General features: G+C 44.1%; 1 protein-coding gene across 2 annotated transcripts in view; it reads right to left on the reverse strand.

Annotated features, from left to right (window-relative positions):
* The window catches only part of ARHGEF4 (Rho guanine nucleotide exchange factor 4), a 74,807-nt gene that overhangs the window by 13,332 nt on the left and 43,441 nt on the right, over window positions 1-18,034 (reverse strand). For both annotated transcript variants that reach the window (XM_037523165.2, XM_037523161.2), the window contains one exon: window positions 4,642-4,772. In XM_037523165.2, the coding sequence (XP_037379062.1) occupies window positions 4,642-4,772 (131 nt within the window). The remainder of the gene's footprint in view (window positions 1-4,641; window positions 4,773-18,034) is intronic.

The following is an 18,034-nucleotide window of genomic DNA, read 5'->3' on the forward strand; positions in this document are numbered from 1 at the left end:
TGCCTGGAGTGCTCCGTGTCCAGCCTTCTGTGAGTGCGGGCACGGCATGCACGTGAGCAAGCATAGATGCAGACCACCCTGCTGAAGACACCCAAGTGGACGCACTGTGCATTTGCCTGTGTGTGTACCTGTGTGTGGGTATGTGTGGGTGTCCTGTGTGTGTACCTGTGTGTGGGTATGTGTGGGTACCTGTGTGTGGGAATGTGTGGCTTACCTGTGTGAGGACCGGTGTGTGGCAGAGCTGGGTTGGGAGAGAGTCTCCTGCTCCTACCCAACTCATGGGAAAACTAGACTCAGGATGTAATCCCTCAAGCTCTCTGGAGGGATAGGGGCGGGGATCAGAAAGCACTAAAGGCTCCCAGCCACATGAAATCTTAGTGCTTCTCTGGTTAAAGCTGTGACATACCCTCTGGTGGGCTGGGGCTCAGAACTCCTGGCTTGGGTCAGATGTGTCATTGTGTCCCTGTGGTGGCAGAGCCACCGCCCGCCAGGAGAGAGAGTGTAGAGGACTATGTCCTCAGCGCCTGGGCAGGGCAGTCCCGGGAGCCCAGGGGTCAGTGCAGAGCTGAGCACTGCAGCTCTCCAGTCCCGCCTGCTGCAGGGTTGGCCCCAGGGGCACGTGTTGGACTACAGCCGTCGCCCAGCTCCGGATGAGCTGCCACGGCAGTGGAGCAGGCCGCGGAGGAGTTAAGCTGGCAGAAGAACTCGGAAGGCCCTGGGCCAAGGGCCGAGAGGCACTGTCACCGGCTCTGGTCATCCGCCTTTGGAGCCTGCTCACCTGGGTTCAGGGCAGGGGAGATGGGGCGCAACAGCCTTTGTGTGTGTGTGGGGGGGGTTTCATGACCAAAAACAAAGCCCAAAAGGCTGGAAAGCAGAGGCCTAGGCCCTGGAGGGGTTCAAGGCAGATCTCCACACTGGGGAGGCTAAGGAAGAATGCACAGCAGGGAGCCGCCACTCAGCTGAAGGCGGGGTTGGGCATCTGCGGACTGCAAATCTGCTGAGGTGGCTGGAGATGGGAAGACAAGATGGGCGGAATGTTGGTATTTGGGGCAGATGAGGGCTGGGCCCCAGGTGCCCCCGCTTCAGGAGGGCAGGGGAGGCTGCTGTGGGTGTGGATGTGCAGGCAGGGGCTGAAAGATGTCCTTCCTGCTCACGAGACCTAAGTCCAGCTGTTGTCCAATACGGGCCAAGCAGGAAGCACGTATCTGAAGTGCTCGCCTGCAGGGAGTTCTCACTGGGGCTGCGGAGGGGCTGCAAGGGCCGGGTCAGGCTGGAACCCAGATCCGGGGTTGCAGGTTCTGGCGAAGATGGCAGGACCTGCACGAAGGCCAGAATGACTCTGCCAAGGGACTGGTCAGGGTTCGGGACAGCATCCTCCAGGTGTTCCCCACAGACGTGTTGCCGTGTGACACCAGCAGGGCTGTCTACACCCTCTGAGGACCCTGCGGCCTGGCGGCGGGCACAGTCCCGCTCCACCCGCTGGCTGCACATTCCAGCCCCTTCATGCTTCAAAGTCCAGATGAGATGCATTTGATACCTGCCTGCCCTCTAGTTAGGGCTTCACCTGCCCCTCAGCAGGGACATCAGAGCAGCTCTACACAGGTGCCTAGAGGGGACCAGGACACCAAGGCCCTACCACACGCCCTCCTTTAGTGCCCCTGAGGCCTAGCTGCTGTCCAGGGGTGGTGAGCTAGGCAACAGAGGACCCCAGGCTTCCTGCCAAGAGCTGCGCCTCCTGTTCCTTTCCGGCTCACAACCCTGGGGAGGTGTAGTGGAGTGGTTGTGGAAATGAGAACAGAACAAGGTCTTCCAAAGATACTGTCTGCTTTCCACCTTCAACTCCTCAGAAACAATCCTTGGGCTAGGTGAGCACTGGGCCCGACTGCAGTGGGACGCCCACACAGGGGGGTCTGGTCAGCCAGGAGGGTTCCCAAGTGGACAAGGGGCCAGGCACTCGAGGTGGGAAGTCACTGCTTTGGAGGCAGGTGAACAAGCCTGTCACTGAGAATCACCATTTTTTCTCTTCTTGAAGTTTCTGACCAAATGAGTCTATTTAATGCTGCCAGCAAAGAGGAATAGGTATAGCTGTTCCCCAGGACCCAGTACAAGCTGGCACTGGAAACCTCCTGCAGGTGCCACCTCCACTATACAGGGAGCAGACAGGCCTGGGGAGGCAATAATGTGACACAGGTCCTGTCCTGGTCAGTGGCAGGATGGGTCAGACTCAGGGTGCCAGCCTCCTAACCAAGCTTTGCCCCTCATGTTCTGCCACCTTTTGTGGGATTCTCTTTCTGGGAGGCACTGCCCACACTGAGCACCACCTCCAGCCTACACCGGTTTCTGTGTCACTGGAGAGGGCCTCTTCAGTTTGGCCAAACCTTTGGGGATGGGAAAGGGCCCTCATGCCCTCCCCCAGAGCAGCGCAGCTGCATTTCTGCCACCCAACAACCCAGCTGGGGCTACTGCTTTGTTTCAAGGACCAGATAAAGTTTGCAGGTCCTGTAGATCTGGGAATAGTCTTAGCTACAGTTTCTCTGGACTCAAAAAGAGGGAGGGAGAGGTAGTTTTAATTGGTCTAGAATTGGGCAGTGATGGGGGCAAGGTATGCATAATCAAGAGGGACCCCCTCCCACCCAGGTTCTTACCTGGAAAACTCTAATGCTTTACTGCTCAGTGCAGGGCTCCCCCTTTCTGAGACTGCCCCCCTCCCCCCTGCAGTGTTCTGTCCAGTAGCTTCCGAATAAACTTTGTTGCTGGCTTCATTCTGGCACTTTGTGAAATTCTTTTCTACAGAGACCCCAAAGGCCCTAGGGCTCCATGGTCCTCAACAGAACCGTCCTCCCCAGTAAGGTGGCCCCAAGCCTCCCTCCGGGGGCTTAATGGGGTCTAGGGAAGACTAACATCCTGGAAAACACTGAGGTCTCTAAACACAAGGCACACCACTACCACTCTGTCTGCTTAGGAACCTAGATACCAAGAAAAATCTTTGAAGCAAATTCTCTAAGCAGCCAAAATAGGTGCCATACAATTTATAACCCATATTCCCTCTATTTTCCTCAACAAGGTGTCCTTTGTTCTTTTAGAACAGTTTTGGTTCTTGGTTTTTCTCATCCTAAGGATCTCAGCGTGAACAACTTGTCAAGGACTTCAAAAAGCAGCTCCTCCCCTGGCAGTGCGGTGTGACAGCAGACAGCATTTCAGTGTCACTGGCTGGGAGGCAGACAGACGTAATGCACGAGCTCTAACCATGCAGTGCTGAGGGCCAACCTCAAAACCCTACCCTGTAAAGTCCCTAAAAGCTTCCTGTGTGTCTTTCTTTATGATCATCCTTGTCATTGGAGAGTCACTGAGAATCCAAGAAGAATGTCATTTATATTCATTATTTCAGGCAGTCCTCATGCAATCACATGGTCAGCCTATTTCACAGTGATGCACCAAAGACTGAGGAGGGCAGCCTGCATCTTCAAGGAAAAGCAGAATTCATAGCCTGTGAATTCTGTTTAAGATGATAATTTTAGAACACTTTCCATTCAACACAGTTTGTGAGAAGCACTTAAAGAAACTTTATTTATGGGGAAAATCAATGTATCTGAATGTCTATTCCTTATGCATCATGGGTTTTGCACAAAGCATTATTTCACAACTATTTTAACTCTGCTCAGACCCCAGCAGTTTGGACCCATCCATCAAATCAGTAATGAGGACATCACACTCCAGAAGGGCTTCTGAGAAGCCTCCTGGCCCATTCATTCACAGAAATAGTAAAACCTAACTGTTTGTAAACTGATCTTCTCCTGCTGAACATTTTCGGGGGATTGAAGATCCTGCGCAATCCATTCTGGTTTTAAGGAAGCAGAAATACACAGTCTATCATGACCAGGAGGAGAATATGGTGTTGTTGTGGGCACGTACTGATGCCAATTAATACTTCATTCAACATTCACACTATTAACATTATGTTCACCAGACCCCTCTCAATCAAGTTAAAAAGGGGGAAGAAAAAAGGAGCACAGAGGAGAGGTGAGTCAAGGTCTTAAAACTCTTTTCTCCATGGAGAATGTAGAACTTCATTTGGGAGCCATTTTTACTTAAATGAAGTTTCTCACTAATTTCGTTTGCTTAGGTAAGAATAGCAACAACAACAACAAAAAAATAGTAACCTGACATGGTTGTCAAAGCCACAGCGATATTTTTGAGCTCTTGGAGTCAAGAGGAAAGAAATCAACCTTCACAAGCCTTGGCCCTGGTCCTGCCTGGACAGCCTGTTGGCAGGTTGTGGTGGTGGTGATGGTGGTGGTGGTTATTCCAAATGGAGCAGGTTATCCCAATCAGCACTACATTATAGAGAAGGCTCAGTGGACAGACCCACCGTCTTACATATTCCACGTGCTATTATAGCTTCCCTGTAGGGCCCAGGGGGCACAGGGGAGGGTCCTGTGTTTGGACAAGCTCTGTGTGTGGACACCACATCCTAACATGAGAGTGACGGGTTGGATGGTGCTGTGTGCATGCCCGCGCCACTGTCGTCTGCTGGGAGTGCAGAGTGAGGACATGCAGGCCTGCATGAGGATGCTGGAGTTGCCTTGACAGCTAGGCCACTGTTCCCGTCCCGTCCCCCCACCCACGCAGCCCTGACCCTACCTCATTGATGGCCAGCTGCTCGCCGCCCCCTCCAGGGTGGCTGTAGTGGTGGCCGGAGCTGTCATACAAGTCCTCCTCACTCCCCACCTCGTCGGCACAGATGACCGTGTTCAGAGTTCCATCGGGGATGGCTGGAAGGAAAGAGAGCAGCTGGCAGGGAGGAGCTGGGGTGGGGAGGGGAACACAGAAAAGGAGAGGGACCTGTTCAGGATAAATACTCCTTCTTTGGGAGGAGGGAGAAGATCTGGGAACTAGTTTCTAAACCAATTTCGCTGCAAGAAAATGAGGTCTGCTTGAAGGAGTGCAGGGCTATCCCACCAGCCCTGTAATTACCTTCCACTCAGCCCCTGCCAGGCCCACACAGGAAACACTGGCATCTGCCCCAGCACACTCTCAGGAGTGCCCTCCTGTTGAACTCAACTCAAACGCATTTACCAGTGTGGCAGGTACAGTAGAGTACCCTTAAGAAAAATGTTAGAAAGTTATTATGAAATACAGTCCTATGTATATTATACGCATGCAGATATATCTTCAAAGAAATCTCTCTCTCTCTCTCTCTCCAAAGAAATATATGTGCAAATATAGTTTGAAAATTAATAAAATGGAAACCAATGCTTATGGTGCTTAAGAAAAACTCCAGAATCTTGGAATCCAACCTCCAGTACACACCTCTGTCCTCCTCGTCCCCTTTCCAACCTTCAGAGAGAGCCAATAGTGCAAAATTGTATAAACTGTTCCCACGCTTGTCTTTGCTTTAGCATTTATTTTTGCTGAGTTTCTCATGGCTTCACATTATGGAAATGGATCTATTCCAGTTTCTCTTCTCTGGCCAGCTTTTCTCACTCGTCTGCTGCGTTGCTGTGACCGGCTGGCTGTCACGGATGCAGTCTTCCATGTTAGGAACACTTCGAAGTTTGCGTATCAGTTGTGCTGCCGGGAAGAGTGGGTGGTTTCCTGGGTGGCTGCTGGTGTGCATGATGCTGCCTCAGAAAGGTCCACACACCCCTTGGCACAAGCCTCGGAGTTTCTCTCAAACTGGGTTTCTCAATCTCTTTTTCATTATTGCTCCCCTGCTCCCGCCAAATCTTTATATGCTGTTTTGCTAATTCCCCCCAATGAAATTCTAGTATCACAAATAAGTGTATATTGTTCATGTTCTATGGTTCTTTGGAAAAAAAGCATTGTATGGCTGAGGTTTTTCTTCCTTGGGTGAAATCATCGTTCCTGGAGTGAACTCATATTCTAGGACACAGATGCCCTGTGTGGCATCAGGTTCCCGGGAATGCCAAGCTGTTTTCCAGAGCTACTCTACCAACCCCATCACTCTATCCTAACCAGCTCCTGGGGTTGGAACTGTCAGACATTTTAATTTTGGGCAGGCTGATGGGTATGGAATGGTATCTCTGACTGCTAATGAGTTGAACATGTTAGCCAGGCTTACGGGTCACAAAATTAACTATATTACATAGTATGAGCACCTCACAAGTGATATTAAGATTTGTTTGCTGAGGCATTCACGTTAAAGACATCCACCTTGAAACACACTGCCAGTTACAAACCAGATCAGGAGCAAGGCCATCCCATCCATGAAGCTGCCTCTTTTAGAAAATTCTGGTGACTTAGGTAACCGACCATTAAACTGACTACTTGCTCTTTCTTCCCATGTGTTAATTCCCTCTCTTATGCTTTCAGTTCACCAACAAAAAGTGAATCTGTGAAACCCTGGGTAACCCAGCCTCAAGTCCAATAAAGACAGACCCGCTGGTGTTCTCTCTCTCCCTCCTCCCCCCGTTATCTTGACCTTGTTGTATGGTCAGGTATGCTAGGTACCAACCAGGATTCAAGAGTTACAGACCTTGTTTTCACAAAGCTCCCTGATGGTTGTTGCTAAGGTACATTAAGGTGCACAAGGGCAGGACCAGCCACAACATGGACTTAAGATGGGAAATGCCTCAGGGGCTTACCTTGGATGTGGGCCCAGGCAAGCACTCTGAGGCATGTTGAGCTGATAGCAGCTGAGGCTGAGGTTGAGGCTGATTCCAAACAGTTATTAGTATTTCCTTTAATGTAAAATGTCTGTGCCCCTGGAGTTGCTTACCTTTCATGTAATCACTGATCTAAAAATATATTTGCATGTGTATAAAGGTAAGTATATATGAGCACCAGCTCCCCTACTCTGTATACCACATCTTGGCACCCAGTGTCACAACTATCATCTCCCAATTTGTGGCCTGTCTTGTCTCTTTAAGGTACTATTGATGAACAGAAGTTCTTAACAGAAGCAAATTTATAATTTTGTCCTATGTGGTGTATATTTCTTGGGTTTAGGAAATTCTTCTCTACCTCAGAGTAATAAATATATCGTATGTTATCTTTTAATGTTTTATAGTTTTTCTTTTAACATTTAAGTTTTTTATCCACTCGGAAATGACTTTTGTGTATGGTATTAGGTTGGAATCCAAGTTCATTTTTTTCTGTAGGATAATCAGTTGTGTCAGCACCAGTTATGGGACAGGCAATCATTTCTATGGATTCAAAAGTGTGCATTAAATCAGGTTTCGAGGTGGACAGGTCTGCATCTGCATTCTACTTTTATGGGAGGCAAAGATGTCAAAATCCTCATACCCAGCACCTGTGAATATGCTGTTTCACATGACAAAGAAGAATTTAGGTTGCAGATGGAATTAAGGCTGCAAATCTGCTTACCTCAAAAATAGAGAGAGTTTATTCCAGATTATCTGAGTGAGATCAACATAGGCAAGAACATTACTTTTTAAGACTCACCTCAAGTGTGACCTCCTCTGTGTGAACCTTGTCTGACACTCACATACCAAGAACTGACACCACTTCTATATTTTACAGATAAGGCATTCCGCATGTAACCCCCATGGGGCAGATGACAACAAGTATCTAGAACACATTCCGTGAAGCCTGGAAGAGACCATGCCAGGATATAGTGGAGGCTTCCCACAAACGATCCAAATGGATACAAAATATGTACATTATGAGAGATACCTCCTAGTAGTTCTTCATTTTTGGTCTATTTTTTATTTGGATTTCAGCTGTCTTGATGTTGAGATTTGAAAGTTCTTTATATATTCCAGATATGAGTCCCCTGACAGACATGTAGCTTGGTCCCAGTCTGTAGCTTATCTTTTCATCCTTTTAACCAAGGTTTTCCTAGAGCAGAAGTTCTTAATTTTGATTCAGTTCAATTTATCACTTTTTCCTTTCAGAGGTTATGCTTTTTATAAAATTTTTGTTTTTTCTATATTTTTATATTTTATTTTATATAATTCTTACATCATTTTCCATTTTTGCACAATGTATGCATTTTCATTTTGGTTATATTCCCCATACAATTCCCACCCTCCTTATTTTGACCCTAATCCCTCCTTTCCTCCCCCTCCCCGTAGTGTGTCTCTGGTTTATAATAGCTTGTTGATTTTTTCTTTATTATAATTAGTCTTTTTCCTGACCCCTTATTTAGGTTTTCTAAATTCCTGCTATGAGGTGAGACCATCTGGTATTTTTCTTTTTCTTTCTGGCTTATTTCACTAAGCATGATCCCTTCCAGCTCCATCCATGTTGCTGCAAATTGCATGAGTTTATCTTTTTGATTGCTGAGTAATATTCCATTGTGTATATGTACCACATCTTCTTGATCAAGTCATCTATTTTTGGGCATCTGGGTTGTTTGCAAAGCTAAGCTATTGTAAATAGTGCTGCTATAAACACAGGGGTGCAGGTGCCCTTTTGAAATAATGCTTCTGTGTCCTTTGGGTAAATACCTAGGAGTGGAATTGCTGGATCATATGGAAGCTCTATTTTTAGTACCATGCACAAAAACTAACTCAAAATGGATTAAAGAACTTGACATAAGACCTGAAACTATAAAATATATAGAAGGAAATATAGGCGAAACACTACATGACATGCACCTCAAAAATGTCTTTACAGGGCCTCCCCTGGTGGCGCAGCGGTTGAGTGCTGGGCTGCGAAGCTGCCCACAGCCTCTGCAGCACCCGCTCGATCCCTGGCTGCTGGCAAGGGTCCCACATTGCGCAACAGACCTCTCCTGTCTTGCCCGCTGCTCCCCTCAGCAGTGTATTTCATCAGTCTGCCTGTTCTGTTCTTCGCTCGGGCTCTGGCGAATTCTCTCACCCTCACCCTCTTCTGAGTGTACCCAGTTGCTTGTATAAATAAATAAATAAATCTTTTAAAAAAAAATCTTTACAGACAAATCATCCAAATCAGTGATAGTGAAAGCAAAGATAAACAGCTGGGACTACATCAAATTAAAGAGCTTCTGCACAGCAAAAGAGACAATAACCGAAACAAAGAGAAACCTCACCAACTGGGAGAACATTTTTGCACCCAACACTAATGATAAAGGACTGATCACAAAAATCTGCAAAGAGCTGATGAGACTCAACAAAAACAAAGGAAATAATCCAGTCAAAAAATGGGCAGAAGAACTAAAAAGACATTTCTCCAAAGAGGAAATGCAAATGGCCAACAGGCATATGAAAAAATGTTCAACATCACTTGTAATCAGGGAAATGCAAATCAGAGGTCATGCTTTTGAAGTCATGTCAATAAATTCATCAAACCCTCATTCTGTAAGATTTTCACTTATGTTTGCATTTTAAAAATATTTGTAGTTTTAACTTTTATATTTAAATCTATGATTCATTTAGTTTTTTCCCTTGTATAATGTGTCAGATTTAGTTTAACATTCATTTTATTTATTTATTTTTAAAGATTTATTTATTTATTATACAAGCACTGGGTACAGTCAGAAGTGCAGGAGGGTGAGAGAATTCACCAGAGCCAGAGCGGGGAGCAGAGCAGGCAGAAGGACCGAGGTACACTGCTGAGGGGAGCAGTGGGCGGCAGGAGAGGTCTGCGCGCCATGTGGGACCCTCCTCCGGTGGCCGGGGAGCAGCCAGGGATAGAACCAGCACTGCAGAGGCTGCGGGCAGCTTCACAACCCAGCGCTCAACCGCTGCGCCGCCGGGGAGGCCCAACATTCATTTTAATTACCTATGAATGTCCAATTGTTCCAGCACTATTTGTGAAAAGGCATTATTTCCTCTCTGAGTTGCTTTGGTACCTCTGTTAACAATCTGTTGGCCAAGTGGAGACATTAGTAACAATTTTGCAGGAATAAAAAGGATTAGAAGAAAATACTAGATGAACTGTTGTACACTAAATAAGTTAGAACAAACTGGACGAAATGGACAAATTCTTATAAACACTGATCTAACTGAACTGATACAAAAGGAAAGAGAAAATCTGAATACATCTTCAATTAGTAAGTACACTGAATCTCACCCGAAAGAAAACTGCAAGATGAGATGGCTTCACTAGTGAATTCTGCCATTTTGATAATAATTGGCATTTTTCTTTCCCAAACTCCTCCCAAAAACTGAAGAAGAGGAAATTCTGCATAACTCACTAAAGCGAGTCAAGACACCACAGAAAGCTACAGACAAATATCCCTTATGGATACAGATGCAAAAAAATCTCTAACAAAGTATCAGTAAGCTGACTTCAACTAGCAAACTTCCAGTAAAGTGAAGCTTTTTTCAACATATGAAAATCATCCAATATAATTACAACTTTAACAGAAAAGGAGGGGGAAAACTAATGATAGGAAAAAAACTGACAAGATTCATGGTAAAAATACTCAATAAACTGGGAATAAAAGGAAATGTTCTCAGCATGACAAAAGTTGTATATGACAGATCCACAACTAATATCACATACAATGGTGAGAGACCCAATGCCTTCCCCTTAAGATAAGAAATAAGACCAGGAGAATGTTTCACCACTTCCATTCAAAATAGTATTGGAAGTACTAGACGGAGTGATTAAATAAGAAAAAGACAGACAGAAAAAGGTATCTCATATGTAGACGATCACAGAGACAGTCACAATAAATTGTTAGGGCTAATAAATTAAGTAAAATTGCAGAATATAAATCAATACACTTAAGTCAGTTTCATTTCTATGTACTTACACCGAACAATTTGAAAAGGAAAAAAAATTTAAATTTCATTATAGTAGCATAAAAATAATTAGGAATAAATTTAATCTAGGGGACAAAAGATTTACACACTGAAAATTATGAAACATTGGTTGAAGAAATTGAAAACCTAAACAAATGGAAAGACACAGTCATGGATTGAAAGACCTACTATTGTTAAGATGACAATACTACTCAAAACAATCTAAGGATTCAAAACAATCCCTATAAAAATCTCAATGCAATTTTTACATTAATAGAAACATTCATATGCAAAACTGAATGGATCCTGAAGAGTCAAAATTATCTTGTAAAAAACAAAAACAAAGTTCCTGATTTCAAAACTTACTACAAAGTCACAGTATTCAAAACAGTATTGTACTAGAATAAGGTCAGAGACAATAGATCAATAGAATAGAATAGACAACACAGAAATAAATCCTCACTTTTATGTTGAATTGATTTTTTACAAAGGTGACAAGATAGTCAATGGGAGAAAAGAGAGTCTTTTCAACAAACAGTGCTGGGAAACTGGATATCCAAATATAAAAGAATAAAGTTCAACTCCTAGCTAACACACCATGTAAGAAATTTAACTCAAAAGGGATCAAATACTTAAACATAAGGAGAAACATATAATTCTTAGAAAAAAGCAGGGAAAGGATTTGTGATATTGTGATATTTGTGATATTGATATACAAGCTGATTTCTTGTATATGACACCAAAAGCACAGGCAAGAAAAAAAAAATTGACTATGTCAAATTTACAAGTTTTGTGCATCAAAGGACATTATCAATGCAGTGAAAAGGCAGTCCATAGGATGGGAGAAAACATTTGCAAAACCATGTATTTCATAAAGGATAAATATTCAGAATATACAAAGAACTCCTATACCTCAATAACAACAAACTGACTTAAAAATGGGCAAACCTAGACATTTCTTTGAAGATACACAAGTGGCCAATAAACACACAGAAGGATGCTCAACATCACTGATTATTAAGGATATATAAATTAAAATTATAATGATACATACTTTGTACCCTTTATGATGGCTATTATTAAAAAGCAACAGAAAGTAACAAGTGTTGAGGATGTCCAGAAATTGGTGATGAAGCTGCTGTGGAAAACAGTTTAACAATTCCTTAAAAAGCAAAACACAGATGTATCACACCATTTATACACACACACACACACACACACACACGCGCGCGCGCGCGCGCGCTAAAATAATTGAAATCAGGGACTTAAATACATCGATGTTCATAGCAGCAGTATTTACAATAGCCAGGAGGTGCAAACAAGCCAAATGTCCATCAACAGATGAACGGGTAAACAAAATGTGGTGTGTGCATCCAAGGGAATATTATTGTCATAAAAGAAATTCTGACCCATAAAAAGTTCTGACCCACACATGGGTTAGCTTTGGAAAACAAGTGAAATTAAGTCAAAGACAAAATGACTGTGTCATATGATTCCATTTATATGTTTCCTAGAATAGGCAAGTTCTTAGCAACAGAAAATGGATTACAGGTTACTAGGAACTGCAGGAGAGGCATAGAGAGTTATTGCTCAAAATGAAACAGAGGTTTCATTTTAGGTGATGAAAAAAATCGACAGTATATTCTGGTGATGGCCGTACACACTGAAAAAAACTGATGCCAGTGGATTGTGCACGTAAAATGGTTACAATGGCAACTTAAAATATATGTCTTACCACAATTAAAAAAAATGCCTTACCACAATTAAAAAATATATGTCTTACCACAATTAATAATATATACCCAAATCATTGAATTTTGTACTTTGAATGGGTATGTTTTATTGAGACAGGAAGGGTTGTGGGATAGGGATGGACAAGATGGGAATCAAGGACAAAAAGTTTGCAAGAACTTTACTGTTCCCACAGGCTGGGAAAAGAGAGGTTAAAGACCTGATGACTTTAGGCCTGGGCACCTGCTGCCAAGTTTCCTTGGCTGTTTTTTTTTTTTTCCCTCCTCACTAATTTACCCCAGCCTGGGCATTTCTGAGCCATCTTTCCACAAGTAATCAAGCTGGCTGTGTGGGAAAAAGGGAGTCACAGATCTTGAGATCTGAGCGCTTCCACCTGGAGCTGCGGGCACACAGCCTCCAGGAGATGCCACCTGGTCATGGTCACGTCCGGCATGCCCCCCACCCCCCGAGCTACAGCTGATGGGTGCCCACCATCAGCGACAATAATGGACTTTAGCCAAGTCCCCTCGCCTTGCTTTCTCAGTCAGTAACGTTTAATTCCTTTGTTTTTAAACGCTATTCTTTTTTTTTTTTAATAGAGTCATGTTTTATTTATTTATTTACTTGTTTGTTTTGTTTATACAAGCACTGGGTACAGTCAGAAGCGCGGGAGGGTGAGAGAATTCACCAGAGCCAGAGCGGGGAGCAGAGCAGGCAGAAAGACCGAAGTACACTGCTGAGGGGAGCAGCGGGCGGCAGGAGAGGTCTGCGCGCCATGTGGGACCCTCCTCCGGTGGCCGGGGAGCAGCCGGGGATCGAACCGGCGCCGCAGAGGCTGCGGGCAGCTTCGCAACCCAGTGCTCAACCGCTGCGCCACCGGGGAGGCCCTAAACGCTATTCTTAAAACATTTACCGACCTCAGTCCCAACACCTCCCCAGGCCCAGCGATGTCTTCGGGAGCTCTTTCCTAGCTTTTTAGCTGATCCACAAAGCCTGGCTCCTTGCCTGTACTCACCAGTGTGTGTCAAGTCCTCTCTTCAGTCTTGACCAGGAGGGCTCAAGAGCCCTCTCCCGGGCCTGAAAGAAGAGCCTCTCAGTCCATCCCTCTGATCTCGCGGGTCAAGCAGTAGACAGCAGTTAGTTTGCTCCCAGCTCATGTGCCTGTGTTGCTAGAGGGTGGGCTCAGATTGAGGGGCCCCAGACCCATTCCCTTGTCCAGTGACCGCATAATATGTAGTTTGTATCTGTTTTAAAGATTGGTTGGCTATTCTTGTTTGGCATTATTTCTAGATTCTCTAATCTGTCCCATTGATCACTTTGTTTATTCTCCTTCAATACCATACATGCTTGTTTTCTGTAGCTGCAAAATAATTCTTGAAATTTGGTAGAGTAGCTTCTTCCATTTAATTTCTCTCTTTCAAAACTGTTTTAGGTATTCTTGTTTCTTTGCCTTTCTTTTTTTTTTTTTTTTTCCTTTGCCTTTCTATATACATTGTAGAACAATTCTGTCTATGGTTATGAGAACCTTTTTTTTTTAAAGATTTATTTATTTATGCATACAAGAACTGGGGTACAGGCCAGAGGTGTGGGGGGTGAGAAGACTCACCAGAGACAGAGTGGGGAACAGAACAGGCAGACTGACTGAAATACACTGCTGAGGGGAGCAGCGGGCGAGTCAGGAGAAGTCTGCTGCGCCATGTGGGTCAACTTCTTGGCCGGGGATGGAACTCATGCTGCAGTGGTTGCGGATAGCTTCATAGTGCTGACGCTTAATGCCTTTCGCCATCAGGGAAGCCAATTATAAGAGAATCTTGCTGGATTTTTTATGTGAATTGTGCTACACCTGTATATCAAATTGGAGGTAACTGACATCTCTATTCTGTTGAGTCCTCCAATTCATGAATGCAGAATCTTTCTCCTTAGTTTAGATCTTTTTTTGATCTCTTTCAGTGCTACACCATTTTCTACCAAATCCTAGAATCCTATAATTTAATCTATAAATACCATATTATGTGTCTTAAAAGAGATAGTCTCTCTCTGTGTACAACATCTTTTCTGGGAATTTAAAAATCACTGATCTCTTTAGGAAATAAAATAGATTTCTTTTAACAGTCACTACTTTTCTTGACTATTTTCTTAGCGAGTGTCAGACAGGATTTCTGCAACTCACACAACTTAGATTTGTTCATTTAGCAAATCTGAGCCTGTCAAAAAGGAAATGCCAGATTCAACGTAAGCCTCCTAATACTTTTATTTATCATCTAGTTTTCATGTTCAGTTTATAGCACAGGATCTGAAGCAAGAAGAGGTGTTTGCATAAAGGAAGGAAGATAGTCAGGTCATGGGAGTGTGAGTGGAGGTGGTGGTGGTGGGGGGACAATGTCCCAGAACTGAAACCAAAAGCTCAGGCCCTGTGCAGGTCTGTGCTGACACCCGGGCTTATAGCCAGCTCCTGCCTCAGGCCCAAGGACTCCTTATCAAGCAAGTCCCATGGGGAAGGCTCAGTAGTTCGCAAAGTGTGGTCCCTAGGCCAATATTATCGAGAACTTGTTAGCAACAAAATTCCCAATAACCCTCCCAAGGCCTGACGAGTCAGGAATTCTATTGTGAGATCCAGCTGGCTGTTTGCACAAGCCTCTCGGTGACCCTGGCACCTGGCTGAAATCCTACCATCACTCTCAGCTGAGTCCTTAACAAAATGACTTTATCTCCACATCCTTGCCAGCACTTGTGGTTTGCGGCCTCCTTTCCTCTTCTCCTTCCTTCCCTTATTGAGGTAACACCGGTACAACACTGTGTCTCAGGTACACGGGCTCACACCTCTACAACTGCTCACATCTCTACACCACGCCTACCACCAGAGAGCCAATAACCTCCACCAGAGTCCACTAGTCTCCTTCCTCCTTGCTCCCTGCCCCAACCCTCCCATTATGGTAGCCTCGGTTTTATAGTCAGATTTCAAGGGTTTGCTTTTGTTCGTTTCTTTTTATAGTTTACATATGAGTGAAATCATCCAGTATTCGCCTTTTTCTTCCTGACTTATTTTACTTAACATAATCTCATTTAGTTCCATGTTTTGCTAATGACAAGATTTCATCTTTTTTTTCTTTTTTTTTTTTTTGTACTAGCTGAGTAGTACTCCATGGTGTATTTATATATCACATCTTCTTGATCCACTCATCTGTCTTTGGGCACTTTGCCCAACTGTCTGTTGTGGGTGCTTTCAATAGGTTGGCTATTATAAACAGTGCTACAATGAACACAGAAGAGCACAAAACTCTTCAAAATAGTGCTTCTGAATTTTTTTTTAAAGATTTATTTTATTTATTTATACAAGCACTGGGTACATTCAGAAGCGTGGGAGGGCGAGAGAATTCACCAGAACCAGAGCGGGGAGCAGAGCAGGCAGAAGGACCGAAGCACACTGCTGAGGGCAGCAGCGGGCGGCAGGAGAGGTCTGTGCGCCATGTGGGACCCTCCTCCGGTGGCCGGGGAGCAGCCGGGGATCGAACCGGCGCTGCAGAGGCTGTGGGCAGCTTTGCAACCCAGCACTCAACCGCTGCGCCACCAGAGAGGCCCTGAATTTTTTTTTTTAAAGATTTATTTATTTATTTTTTTACACAAGCACTGGGTAACAGTCAGAAGCGCGGGAGGGTGAGAGAATTCACCAGAGCCGGAGGGGGAACAGAACAGGCAGACTGAGATACACTGCTGAGGGGAGCAGCGGGTGCGGCAGGAGAGATCTGCGCGCCATGTGGGACCCTCGTCCGGTGGCCAAACCAGTGCTGCAGAGGCTGTGGGCAGCTTCGCAACCCAGCGCTCAATCACTGTGCCACCCGGGAGGCCCGAGAATTAAGATTTAATCTCTTAGTAACTCTGAGGTTGATAATCACTATTGTTGACTATAATTACTACACCATGCAACAGATCTCCAGAAGTTATTTTACCTACTAGATGCAAATTTGCACTCTTAAACATGACTTTAGTTCTTTTCCTTTCTCTGTATAACACTCTCTCCCCCCATGTGTGATACGAGTCACACACTGTTTGGTGTTGAACCATTAAGACGGTTGCAGCCGTGTCACCCCTCTCCACCACAGCACAAGTCTCCCAAGAATGACATTCTACTGTGTGAGCACAATACCATTATCAAACATAAGAAAATTAACACTAGTTCAACACTATCATCTAGCCTATAGCTCACATCAAAGTCCTCCCCACCCCCAGTCCCCAAGTGTTTATAACTAGTTTCTGTTTCATTGTGCCTCAGTAACAATGTGATGAGTGAATGAACCTAACACCTGGGGTTAGGTGGGTTTCAGGTATCCTGGAAAAGGTGACATGTTTATACCCTGAATTTGTTAAAAAAGAAATGGCAGGCCCCAAACAGAGCTAGGTAAGCCCACCAAGACCAAACACCTTATCAATGACCATTCACCCTGCCCCAAGAATGTAGTCTGAAATGGTCAATGTGAAATTTTCTGGTCAGCACCCCTGAGGTCATTCTTTCCATTTTCCAAAGGAGGTTGAAGTAGTCAGCACACAGAACTCCTTTCCTTCCCCATCAGTAGGTTACCTAAAATAGTTCTCTCATGTCTGACTTCCTTCCACTGCTTTGAAAATCCTTTCCCTTCCACTCTTTTGCTTGCTTGATGGGACACTGCCCCATTCAGGAATGGTTCTGTAAAGCCAAGTAGAGCTTTAAATGTAATATATGTGGTGAGGTTTCTGCTATTTAACAGTTTCTTTTAACTCTTTAAACTCTGTGGCAGGTCCACAGAGTTTGGAATACCCACTCATGTGTTAACTGGCTTCATAATATCCTAAACTCTTTCTTTATTCCATGTATCTCAAACACCAGAACCTGGAGACCTGAAGGTTTCCGGATATTTGGTTGCAGTCTTCACCAGAAACACACTGTACTGTTTGTTGTTATAGCCTCACTTCTAGCACAGTTTCTAGTGTACAGAAAACGCTCAGTATTTACTGAATAAATGAATGAATTGAACAAACTGATTTTTAGATAGATTTAGAGAAGAGATAACATTTTACTTTATGATATCTACAAGTTTCCTAAATTTCAAATTCTGCTTCAGTAAAATTTTAAGTTTCTTGAAGATGTGTATATCTACACAATGGATTACCCAGCAATCAAAAAAGATAAACTCATGCCATTTGCAGCAATATGGATGGAGCTGTAAGGGATCATGCTCAGCGAAATAAGCAAAAAAAAAAAAAAAAAAGGAAAAATACCAGATGGTGTCACTCATAGCAGGAATCTAGAAAACCTAAATTAGGGACCAGGAAAAAGACTAATTAATACAAAGTAAAAATCAAAATCAACAAGCAAGTATAAACCAGAGACACACTATGGTGGGGGGAGGGGCGGGGAGAGGAAGGACTAGGGTCAAAATAAGGGGGGGGTGCAATTGTATGGGGAATATAACCAAAATGAAAATGCATACATTGTGCAAAAATGAAAAATGATGTAAGAATTATATAAAATAAAATATTAAAAAAATTTTAAGTTACTTCATTAGCTCCTTCATATTTCTTTTCAATATACAAAGGTATCTTCTAATTTTGCTTAGAGATATACTTGACATCTTTTCTTGTATTATTTTTGCTTATATATATGAACTATTGAT

The sequence above is a fragment of the Talpa occidentalis genome, unplaced genomic scaffold (genome assembly GCF_014898055.3).
Source record: "Talpa occidentalis isolate TD23 unplaced genomic scaffold, MPIMG_talOcc4v2.1 talOcc4.3, whole genome shotgun sequence".
Classification (NCBI taxonomy): domain Eukaryota; kingdom Metazoa; phylum Chordata; class Mammalia; order Eulipotyphla; family Talpidae; genus Talpa; species Talpa occidentalis.